The 12,089-nt window shown below is 47.6% G+C and overlaps 4 protein-coding genes; 1 reads left to right on the top strand and 3 right to left on the bottom strand.

The window, feature by feature from the left end:
• Window positions 1-139: 139 nt before the first annotated feature.
• Window positions 140-1,570, top strand: FFUJ_04116 (uncharacterized protein; the record flags this gene model as incomplete). The annotated part of the gene is made up of 1 exon (XM_023572636.1): window positions 140-1,570. The coding sequence occupies one exon, from the start codon at window positions 140-142 to the stop codon at window positions 1,568-1,570; it is 1,431 nt and encodes a 476-aa protein (XP_023426724.1).
• Window positions 1,571-2,235: 665 nt separating this feature from the next.
• Window positions 2,236-3,222, bottom strand: FFUJ_04117 (probable pectate lyase 1; the record flags this gene model as incomplete). Its single annotated transcript, XM_023572635.1, has 1 exon — window positions 2,236-3,222. One exon carries the CDS (start codon window positions 3,220-3,222, stop codon window positions 2,236-2,238), a length of 987 nt encoding a protein of 328 aa, XP_023426723.1.
• A 1,428-nt stretch (window positions 3,223-4,650) lies between these two features.
• FFUJ_04118 (related to extracellular metalloproteinase) lies at window positions 4,651-5,842 on the bottom strand (the record flags this gene model as incomplete). XM_023572634.1 has 3 exons in its annotated part: window positions 4,651-4,785; window positions 4,836-5,161; window positions 5,212-5,842. The coding sequence occupies 3 exons, from the start codon at window positions 5,840-5,842 to the stop codon at window positions 4,651-4,653; spliced, it is 1,092 nt and encodes a 363-aa protein (XP_023426722.1).
• Window positions 5,843-9,295: 3,453 nt separating this feature from the next.
• Window positions 9,296-10,607, bottom strand: FFUJ_04119 (related to CRH1-family of putative glycosidases might exert a common role in cell wall organization; the record flags this gene model as incomplete). XM_023572633.1 has 2 exons in its annotated part: window positions 9,296-10,458; window positions 10,511-10,607. The coding sequence occupies 2 exons, from the start codon at window positions 10,605-10,607 to the stop codon at window positions 9,296-9,298; spliced, it is 1,260 nt and encodes a 419-aa protein (XP_023426721.1).
• Between the last annotated feature and the right edge of the window lie 1,482 nt (window positions 10,608-12,089).

Raw genomic sequence — 12,089 nt, 5'->3', positions numbered from 1 at the left:
CATTACAAGTAGCTCTACAAATATATTAGTTACAACACAACGCATTCCAATCTGTTTTGCTTCAAATCTCCCATCGAAAATAGACAACAGAGCAATAATGTTATCTTGCAAGCTCTAACTTCCACTGCAAACCATCATAATGTCATCTCGCCCGCAGTTCTTTCATCTTCCCAACTCTGCATCGTGTCGTATACTTGACCGCTTCAGCGACCTTCCCGACGATGCGGAAGTCGAAGAAGATGAGAATGGAAAAATATCATTTTGGCCGCTGTTGAAACACCTTCTCTGTACGCCTGTGTCGAGCATCGCGCAGCTGATTGATCGGTTACAAACAATCGCCGCCAACGCAGAGACATGTCATGATAGTGACTATAGCTTTCTGAAAAGATTTCTTGAACAGCGAGGCGAAGCTTGTCTACTTACCGCGATATGGCCAAAGATCCGCGATATTGCACTCGCGTTACCGGCCTACTTTCCTGATGGAAAGCTTGAGCTACTTCAGCCGGGACATCCACTTCATCTAAGCCGTGGGCAAATTGCTTGTCTTGTGGTACATCAATTCCTCTGCTCATTCTCACCTCAAAGGACTGACGACGGATATCAAGATCTGGGCATATGGTTCTCATCCGAGCAACGGCACCCTTCCGCAGTACAGATGTACTTGGAAGCTTTGTTTACATACTTTGAGAGTACACCTGAAGCCAGCACTCTTTTGGAAGACCATCAAGTTGCACCCAAACTGGGTCACGGTTCTGTCTCATACGAACTTCATCTCGGAAAGCCAGTCTCACTAGAAGCTGCCAAGTTAGCAAAGCTACAAGTGAACTTCTTGGACACTCATACATCAAATACACATAATCCAGAAGTTCAAGGTGAAGGAGGAGGAGCTGTCGTATCATCCAACAAGGTCATCGGGTTTGGTCAATCCGCCACACAAGAAGAAATCTTTGTCGGGGTTGCTCCTGAAGCTTATCCCGTGGTCCTGGTTGCGCCTCATCTCGCAGACGACACTGTCATCACTGTTTCTGGAGCGAGAGCGATGGTTGACATGAAAGGTCAAAGGCGTAATATTGAATGGACGATACGTCCCACGCCGCCATCCGAAGACTTCGCAGGTTGGAAGAAATCATGGAGGGGAGGACGTCTTGTCTTCATGGACGCTTTGGAGATGGACATGCTCGACCATTCGGAGAACGATGGGTTACCCGACTTATCTCATGGGAACATTGATCGCGAATTCAACAAAGCAGCAAATGGGTTTTCATCCTACAAAGGAAATTCCGTCTTCACTGGGCTCTGGGGCTGTGGCGCCTTCGGAGGTGACCCAGGGGTGAAGCTCCTGATACTATGGCTCGCAGCGGGGGTAGCCGATGTTGAGCTGAATCTAATGCTTGGACCTGGAGAACATGATCTCGGAAGGAAACTGGAAGAGGTAGTCAGGGGTTGCCAAGATTTGACTGCAACTGACGTGCTCGAGTTGCTATCAAGAGTTCCCCGAGGCTTGAGGGGTGAAGGAATTTTGGGATGGGTTGCGAACGAGGCTTCAGGGGCTCGGCATGACACATGTTGACGGTCCGGAGAATCACGATCTTGCCAGCCAATGCTTAGAAAGAATAAGCTCATTAGAAATCTGACATTCAGGACCGGGCTGAACCCCTTGGTGGACTATTACCTGACGCACTTGAGGAGTAAGTGGACCTTGAACCCGCGTATAATCCCAGTTGCTGTACAGATCCCGAGTATATCGGGTTTTGGGAGATGCCCGAAGTATTTTTGGCTTTTACGGGAACTCGTGTTGCTAAAATCGTATGTTATTGAGGCCAACGAAAGAAACATAGGTATGCAACTGGTTTTCATCAGGGGAAAGGCCGTGTATCAAGAGAACCATGAGATGAGCCCGAATGTGGCCTTGACATGTGCACCATACACTACAGATCAATCCTTTCTACATTGACTGTGAGAACAGCTTTGGGTACGTGTATGAGTAAACCTCTTCAGTGAGTTCAGGATTTGTATTCTTGTTCAGTCTCTTTTTCGTTTGACCTTCTACGAAGAATGATCACTCGGACTACGGTTTGAGAGACAATATACACACACTGAATTTAGACGGCAAGATATGATAAGTAATCTATTGATTATTTATGTTCCTTCAAAAAGTATATACATCGTAAACGAAGTTCTTCATTTCACCAACGATGGCGATGGCGAAGAAGCCCAGACATTGAGCATCACCGCTTACAGCTTAAGAGTGGCACCAGCAACACCAACAACAGCCGACTTGACCTTGGAGGAGCCGACAAGAGAGTACTGGTAGGGGATGTTGGACTTAGAGATGGAGCCCTTGGGAGCATCGTTGGTGGAACCGCCCAGGTTGACATCGTTGACAGAGATGGAGCCAGTCTCCTTGGAGTCCTTGGAGGTGAGAGCCTTCTTAGCGCTAGAGAAGGTAGTAGACTCAACAAGAACCTGGGCGCCCATGCGGGAGTTGACACCGGTCACGCTGATATCCTCGTAGTAGTTGTTGAAGACGTGGACGAAACCGAAACGGACAGAGGGAGCTCGAGATCCAATGCTGGACCAGTGGTTGTTGGCGTACGTGACGTGGAGAGTGCCCTTGTCCTCGGAGCCGTTGCTGTCGGAGTGGCCGACGAGAGAGGCCTTGTGGTGGTCGTGGAGGTGGGTGTTGGAGACGGTGACGAAGTCAGAGGCGTGGGTGACATCGAGGAGACCGTCGTAGAAGTCCTTGTCCTTGGACAGGTCGGAGGACAGCTCACAGTGGTCGACCCAGACGTTGGTGGACTTCTGGATACCGATAGCATCACCGTTGGCAGCAACAACGTTCTTGATCTTGAGGTTGCGAACGATAACGTTCTTCTGCTTGTTGATGTAAAGACCAATGTTGTCAAGAGAAGCACCAGCGGCACCGACAATGGTCTTGTTAGACTTGACGCGGATCTTGTTGTTTCCAGAGATCTGGCCCTTGACGTAGATGACCTGCTTACCCTCCGACTCAGCAGCCTTGCTGAACTCGGCAAGAGAAGAGACAGTCACGGTAGCACCACCAGCACCACCGGTAGTACCGCCGTTCTGCGTAGCGTAACCAATGTTGGCAGCATCGGTGATGGCAGCTCGCTTGCCGAGGGTCTTTCCGGCCTCCTGGAAGGTAGGAGTAGGGACGGCGCTGACCAGAGCAGCGAGGTTGAGAAGACCGAGAAACTTCATGTTGACGATTTTAAGTGTATATATCGAGAAATTGTGTAAAAAGAAAGAGTGGAAGTCGGAACCAGTCCAGACAGTAACGATTGAAAAAGAGTTGGAAAAGAGGAGTGAAGGATGAAGGATGAAGGACAGAAGAGGAGAGTTGGTGGTCACGGCGAGGTTCTTATATATGAAGCCATCGCGAGATGTCGTGCTCAGTCATCCTGATTATCGAACACTGTACCCCTGATGCGGTGATGATCAATTGCCGTCGACAACATTGAACAAGATGGTGGTTCCAAGGGCCTGAAACATCTTTACACGAAGAGGATAATTCTCCGGTGTTGAAACGGGAGGTGGGCCAACAATCCGGAGCAGAAGTGGATCCTCAATGCCGGACCATGCCATCGGCGCTCGGCCAGTATCGGTAACGCTGGTCGTTTTCATTACTAGCTCCCAATTAAACAGTTTCAGGTCTGGCCTTTTGGGAGGTTGACAGAACAAAGAGAGAAGTCACCACATACAGAACTCGGATACTGCATCTCCGGATCGACTGTCTGATCATCTCGAGTATTCGGCCAGCAATACCCCGAGCCCAATATGACGGCGTCTCATCAGAGGAGACGATGCAACATGTATTCTTTAATCCGCCCACTACGGAAACGCGGCCTCGTTCTTCTTAGTAGCCAAGGTACACTGAAGCTTGAATTAATCTTAACTGGCCTTGGCTCTAACTTAAGCATCATTGGAATAAGCTTAAAGAAATGTCTACATATGACGAATGACGAGTGACATGCTTCATCAAGTATGTGTCATGAAGGCTATCTAATGAAAGGATAATTGACTTATCCATGCTTGCATATTCAATAAAGCTTCGCCAACATCATTTTTGTTTGTACTCCGTACCGTCAAGTGGGTGACAGTCATGAGAGCGCGTATGTATCCGTATGATTGAAACAATTCGAAACAGCCCAACTATTCAGCCTTTCATCTCATCAATCTCGGACTACGCATTACCATTCTCCCACCAATAATTGCGACCCTGGCGACTTGGGGGTGAGTGGAGCTGTCATGGAAGGATAACGGTAAAGCGCTCTCTAGGCGTTCTAGGGGAGGAAAACAAACACAGGACGACAGACTAAGATAACTCTGATAAGGCTTAGGGAAGTTTAGTATAATTTAGGTTCTGTGCATACTAGGTAATGTTGTAGGATATCTTCTAGGCTTCACCTAATCTCGTCAAAGGATACTGCACCAACCTCCACTTGAATCAGTACTGACGCCATTGTCAACACCGACATCTAGCCAAGCCTTCTTGACTCTTTCCGCATCAGCCGACCCGAAAAGCTCTTTCGCACAGTCAACTGTGGCAGTTGCAAATTGCTTGAACGTAGACTTGGGAGGGATTTTGCCTGACCTCAAAGCTGCCCACCAGATCTTGCCAGCCTTTTCCTAAGAGTATCCTCCGAACGACACAGAAACCAGATAGAACGCTTTGTTGGGAATCCCGGAATATATGTGGACTCCGCCGTTATCCTCATATGTTGTCCTGAATTGCTTCATGTGTCCAACCTGCGGATCTTTGCCCTGAGAGACATGCATTAGCAGGTGGATGGGTGGAAGGAGCTTGCACTTACAAAAACGGGATCATCGTAGGCAGTTCCAGGCTCCTTCATGCTTCGCAGAGCAGTGCCCTTGACTCCAGGAAGAATGCAGTCTTCACCAATTAGCCAGTCTGCAACATCCGATTTCTCGTCCTGAACTCTTTGTTTGACCATGATGCCAAACACATCCGAGACATGCTCGTTCAGAGCACCGGCCTGACCATAGTAGTCAAGAGGACTTGTGTGCTCTGTAACTGCGTGTGTGAGCTCATGGCCGATGACATCGATGCATCCGGTAAAGTTGTTGAGAAACTCGCCGCCGTCGCCGAAGACCATCTGAAGCTTTTCTGGGTCCCAGACTAGATAGATAGTGTTAGTAGAAGTCAAGACCACTGCGATTGCTACTCACAAGCATTTTCGTATTGTTTACCAAAGTGAACAGTACTGATGACGTCCATATCCTTGTTGTCGATTGACAGCCATTGGAAGAACTTTTTGTAGAAACCCAAGACAAGTCCGACGTTGTCGAAAGCCTCATTGACAGCCTTATCAGAAGATGGCTTGGTTGATTCAGCTTCCTTCTTCCCGTTGTCACGAATGAGGTCACCAGGGAGTTCACCCTCGTTTGAACTCTCGTGTATGTCGTATACAGCACGGTAAGGAGGGTCGTTCGTAGCAGTTAGCGATGAGACAGCATATGAGGTGCCGGGTTCCGTGGACTGCGAAGAGCCCAGCGCCTGCTGTGCCCCTCTGACTTTTCCGATAATGGTTTCAAGATGGTCAAGGCCTTGTTTGGCCCTTGTACGCTGAGCACTGTCGGCTTGATCTGAAGCGATGACATTCCGAAAGAGTTCAGGAGGAACAATCATCTGCCTCTGAACTTGGTTGTACGTTTTCAAAAACTGCTCCCGACGCTTCTGGCAGTCTTTCAAGAATTGTTCTGTGTGTGCAAGAGATGATCGTGCTATCTCTCGGTGCTCAGGAGTTGCTGCTTTACTCTTCGAGATAGCTCGCAGGATGTGAGGAGGAACAGCAACCATGATGAAATAGGTAGGTATTGAATATGAATATACTGTGATAATATTTGTTCCAAAAGGATGGGAGGTTGAAACAGGGAGAAGACAGAGAAGATGGGGAGATCCAATATAGTTAAGGTACCTGTAGAGATCGAGGATGTGGCTTCCCTACCTTAGTAGGTAATATCAATCAGGAAGGCATGCCTCAGTGAGAAAGATCCTCGAGACTTCCTCTAGGAGAAAATAAAGCTTAGGACCTCGATCCTAAGAGATAAAAAGACTTAAGTAATTCAGGACACGTTGAGGATAAAAAGACAGAACTTGAGTAACTTGGTATAAATTTAGGATACCTTTTGCAGAATTTATTTTAATACGTTGTATCAGGCCTGATATTTTCTTGCTCCATGTAGGTAAAGACCTACTGACTTATCTCAGATAGACTTTCATGGCTCAGGATAGCAAATTGAAACGATGCAGCGTCTGGGACACAGAGCCGTTGTATTCACGACAGGAGCGAGATGAGAACAATACCTGACCATGATATTACCTAGTTACTAACCTAGCTCGCTAATTCTTTCCGTCATATTTCCACTTGACGCTTTGGCTACTACCTACCTTAGGTATGTTATGCTGATAAACGCACTGGTGCTGTACACACTTCCCATGCTAGGCAAGCTTGATGCCACTATCACTGTCAGCAGCAGCATAACCAACAGTATATAGAAGAGACCTTTAAGAAAAGGCTCGGGGATAATCCCTGGGTCATCAGGGTCGATTCATCGTCAGATAATGCGACTCACATCACAAAGCTGTGATACAGAGCCATACAATGAATATATAGAATAGTAGGTGCTCAAGGTAAAGTTACCAGAGAAACATAATTTATACACTAGATCTGCGTTACTTTACTTTTTATGTAGTCATACAGTCATTAATTCTTTTTTTGAGCAAAAGATTATCTACCAAGTCAATCGCATTGCTTCTCTGAAGCCAACGGAGTGTGGATTATATAACAGGTATCGCGAATGCTGGTGGGCTTGAGGGATAAGGGGAGAGATGTGGAAGCAAAGAGAAGTTGAATGAGTCAAAATCAACAGGAGTTTACTTCAACACGCACCTCGAGGCGCATGCCAGGTGCATCAGTTTTGCTGTTGTTGTGCATGCAAAGTGAAGGGCCCAGTTGATGCTAGGTTACTGTCGCTGTGGGCATACTCAGCTCATTGTCTACCAAGCCTATGTGTCCGAATTTAGACTTTTGTTTCTCATTTAACTTTCTATACAATGATTTTGATGTCATAAGTGGTCGAGGCTGAAGAGATGCTTGTTCAGGAGCTTTAGGAAGCTTTTTGACCATATTTCATGCAAGTGAGTATTATATTCGAGCAGTCGAAGTAGGTACACAACACTAGGTGTCAAACAAGCATTACTTCCAAAGGGGTTAATTCAATGCTTTCTGCTGGAAAAAGGCGTTCAGGAGATTTTACAGAGATAGGTATCGAACTCTGCTGGCATCGGTCCATTTCCTTGATGTCACCCTATCTCTGGTGACCAAGTGATAAACCCCTTGCACTGACCTCCAGTGTCAGTCACTGTAAAACAGGATTGACTACTATCACCTGGAGTTGTATGCACCGTTGGTTCTTTAAGAGCTAGCTAGTTGCATTATCTCGTTGTCGGGAATGATAACTACATAACTTGGAACCATTTCTGCAAGACCTTGATAAAGTGGCAATGCCGCTTACAATTTTCGGTGTTTCTACGCTATATAAACAGTATGGAGTCGAAATAGTAACGAGTTCAATGAAGTCATGGTCATCTTGCACGTGTGTAATATGTACTCTCTTTGAGACTAAGATACCAAGGATCTAGGACACTAGAGAATTCGCAGAAAAGTGTTAAGTCAACAAACCAAAGGGAAAGCAAGTGAATACATAGCGCAGCTAAGATGAAAAAGCAAAATTTGCACAATTTGAACACATAAGCTTCACAGCAAAAAAAGTGAGATGAATCTTTCTTGGTGGTCAGTGGGTTCAGCTGTTAACCGTCCGACCACCACAGATCAATTCATCTATAGGATCCTGTCTCGAAAGGATTTTAGATAATTACGCCTTATAAGGGGTTCAGCTCTTGATCTCTATGCCACTTTGAAAGAGAAAGTCTGGTGTTGCTACATAGAAGTTTCGGGGTAGGTTGCAGGGATGCGGGGGAGCTTTTATACTGAATGGCGATAACCTTTGGGGTACCTGCATATCCGCTCCACCCACACACGGGGAATCCTTGCACTTATCCCTTTTGTGATAAGCCTTGGAATCATGGATGCACAATCAGTGCAGTTGTCAGCTAACATTTATTCACTTGCACTCCTGAGAACTCGTGATGCAAGACGCAAAGATGCAAATAAAGGAGACCCAATTGGAAGCACTTCCGCCAAAATATGCGGCTCAACCAGAGACAACAACAGCCATGTCTCACTCCCTTCAGCCAGCCGCATTTCTGAGCACACCCTCACAGCCCAAACAATGCTATTTTCTCAGCCAAGCACTCTAATTTCCCTCAAGTTGACGATCACAGATAAGCTCAAGATTACGCGTCCGCCAACTCCTCAACTCAGCAGATCGATAGTCTTGGCGTCTTCTCTTTGGCCACTGGCAATATCTTAGGTGTTGATAGTCCCTTAGTCCCTTGATTGGAACCTCCTCTTTGTTACACGGCCCTTGCATATCACCCTTTACTCTGCATATGCACGTACAACCCTCCAACACCAGCCGCCCAGCCCAGACTCACTCAATCTCGTGTGCGTCAAAGTACATCACCAAAAGTAAACAAGCCAAAAGATGGTTTCAGCAAAATGTGCTGCTTCTATTCCATTCGAAAAACAGATTCTATCTGCAAAAGGTATCGTGCGTAAAAAGTGGCATCTAATAATATGCAATGCGTCATCCAATCCAATCCAAAGTAGTAATTCATCCAAGCCATGTCTGTGTCTTCCTCTGTCAATGTGTCATAGTCCATCTCTAGTTGAAGCTTTCGTACAAAAAATCACAAGCTCATCCATCATATGCCCTGTGCATATCTCCCCAAAGGGAAATTGGGCCAAGACGCTTGGCTTGAAGCCAAGTTTTGTTTTGGTCCTTCTCAGCGGGCTCAAGAGAGCAGGTCCTCATTAAAAATCGCTAGGTTTTGTTGTTCAAAAACGTGATGTTTGCTTGCCAAGAGCCCTTTTCCCATGTGTGTTGTTTTTGTTATGGTTTTTCTAGCGCTTCTTTTTCCTTTGCCCGTCTCTTTCTTTGTCATGAAGTCGCCCTCATTCCAAGAAATACTTCCGAGTGATGAAAAGGTTGGGTTGCCTTGGCAAGCATGTAAGGATCGACTCGAAGTAAGGTAATTAGAATGGTCTGCTTTCCGCGTGTAGGTTGTGAAACTCTACATGCTTACAGTGACCCCGAAAGAAGTAATTGTAGAAGCAGAAGTGAAGATCTAGATGAGGATCTGGGCAACGATGAGGCCGGCGAAGGCGGCAACGACGCTACCAGCCATGCGAGAGCCGGAGTTGACAGGAACGGGAGTGGTGGCGGGCTCGGAGGGAGAAGCACCAGAGCCAGTGGCTGTGGCAGCTCCGGCACCAGCGTCAGACTCAGATCCGGAACCAGAACCCTCGGTGGCTGTGGCAGTAGCCTCGGCCTTGGTGCTGGTGGCTGTGGCAAAGGTGGTAGCGACCTCGGAGGTCTTGGTCTCCTTGGCAGACTCAGTCTTGGACTCCTTCTCAGCGGACTTGGTCTTAGACTCGTGGGCGCTGGTGGTCTCAACTGCGGAGGTGGTGGCCTCGGCAGTCTTAGTGGTCTTGGAAACCTTAGAGACGGTGGTGCTGGTGCTGGTCTTGTCATCGTCGTTGTCGGAAGAAGTCTTCTCAACCTTGATGCTGGTCCAGTCACCGGTCTTGTCAGTGTAGACGTACTGCTTGGCGCCCTTGTTCTGGCCAGGGGCGTCCTTTCCAGCGTAGTCAATGATGGTCACGCTGCGGTAGTAGGCATCAAAGGGGGCATCGTCGAAGTCAGTGTAGCCACCAGCCCACTCTCGGGTACCCTCGTTGCTGTTCTTTCCACCAGCAACCCAAGTACCAAGCTTGACCTGCATCGGAGTCTGAGGGAAACCATTGACGCCCTGGGCATCGGCAGCGTTCAGAGTTCGGACAACAGCATCGTCAATGAGCCAGTCAATCTTGGTGGACGTCCACTCAATGGAGTACTTGTGAGTAGTGGTAAGAGGAGCAGCAACGGCATGGTACTGAGCACGGTCGTATGTAGTGGTATCGCCCTTGCTGAAGTAATTAGACTGGACCTGAGCATCATCGCCGCCAACCCACTCCCAGTCAACCTCGTCGAGGTCGTCAGACTGAAGAACAGCGGAGGTAACAATGCCCTGGCCCTTGGCAGCCTGGACGACAACATCGACACGACCAAAGAAGAGGTAGTTGTCGGATCGAATTGTAGGAGCATCGGACTCCTTGTTGATGCGGAATAGAGCACCGCGGTCGCTGTACTTGAGTTCGGTTCCAATCATGCCGTGGAAGGCATCACATGCACCCTTGGCCAAGTCGCAGTCAACCTCGTTATCGCCAAAAGCGGGATCAGCGGGGCATGCTGTGATATTGTCAGTGTCTGTGCATGATGTCTGTAGCAAATATCTACTCACTCTTTTTCAATGGGTTGCAGTCAGTGAAGGTCTGGGCAGAAACCATACCAGCACAGGCAAGAGCCATGGTGGCAGTAGTGAAAGCTTTTGAGAACATTGTATCGTGTATTTGTGATGTGTGATTGCTGTTGTAAGCTTGTTGTGAATTTCAAATTCAAGGTGTTGAGTTGTTATCAAGAGGTGTCTTGAGCGATGGAGTGACGACCACTTGTAAGTTGTATGTGTAATAGGTCAAGGTATATACCTGAGCGAGAGTGTATATAATAGTAAGCAAAAGACAGTAAACGGAGGTGAAGAGGTATTAAAAGGTTTGAAGATAGTGAAACTGAGAGAGGAAGAGGTTCAGGTCAGTGAATGGAGGCGTTGGTGTTTTAATGGCAGCGCCCTCCCTCTGTCTCGGCGCCTGTAGACGACTAGAGACGTCTCTAGACTAGAGACGCCTCGGGTCCGGGTGGATCTGGAGGAGCCTCAACCCCTGACCCTGATCCTGGCAGCCAAGGGAAGCCGAGTTCTGGAGCTTGCCAAGTTCGTCTTAGGGGCAGCTAGGGGCTCGTTATTGATCCATGTGCCCCTGTCATGCCACAGAACATGGGCTTTCCCACTGAGATTCCGGTTTCGAGCGAGACATGATTCACCCAAGAACAAGACATTTCTGGGCGTTAGGCAGTTGGCGGCTGAGACAAGAAACCGCCACGATCCAGAACCGGCGGTTTCTACTGTGAGCCAGTGAGTTTAGGTGCTTAGTTGGTGATGAGAAATTATTACGGTGAGGGAGGGCCTTCTGGAAGGAAAAAAAAGCTGACAGTTGGTTGATGTAAGCCACTTTCTTTGTGGCTACGGTAACACAGCATCAGCACAACACAAAGCACTCGACTCGCTCAGAAGCCCACTATGAGATGCCGATCTACCGTTCAGTGCATCCGAGTGACAATATCCTTAGATAGCATCACCTAAACTGGCGAGATGAATCACTGCGGCAAACTGAATCTTGGCTTTTGGTCGCCTGAGCTAACTCGCATCCACACTTGGACACAATACGAATTCTCACATGGCCAATATCCCGTACCGATAACTCTTAGCTTCTTGGTACAGGCGATCACCATGTCAATCAGACACTAAAGGCACTTTACTATACGGACTCGAGCATCAACCCGTTGAGATCTGCTGTGACTGTGGCAGTGGGTGGAGAGATGCTGGAGATCAATGAACTATGACGTTTGTAGTTTTCGTATAATCCTCAGATCATTCTTTGTAAAAAATTGTTTATTCGAGTTTGAGTGTGAATGTTGTGATGACGAAGCGCTCTAGACAAGTCTTTTCCTGAAGCAGAGCTCGTTCACACGTCAGCCAGTCAGAGGTACGCAGTTCCTGACGATCACCCTGTTCTGACACGCACCGTCTAGAGATTCGTAAGTCAAACCTCCCTAAACTCAGTGTCTGGTTTCGGAAAATGGCATGGCAGAGGCTGGAAATAACCACCAAAATTCCAACGAGGGGCAGCAGAATACGAGCACTCTGCCCCCAACCTTTTACAGACATGCAGATTCATTTGATGATTCGTAACGATATTGAATTGCTC

This window comes from Fusarium fujikuroi, chromosome FFUJ_chr02 (assembly GCF_900079805.1).
Source record: "Fusarium fujikuroi IMI 58289 draft genome, chromosome FFUJ_chr02".
Lineage (NCBI taxonomy): Eukaryota > Fungi > Ascomycota > Sordariomycetes > Hypocreales > Nectriaceae > Fusarium > Fusarium fujikuroi.
The sequence above is the reverse complement of the archived record's forward strand: the minus strand, read 5'-3'. Positions and strand labels throughout refer to the sequence as shown.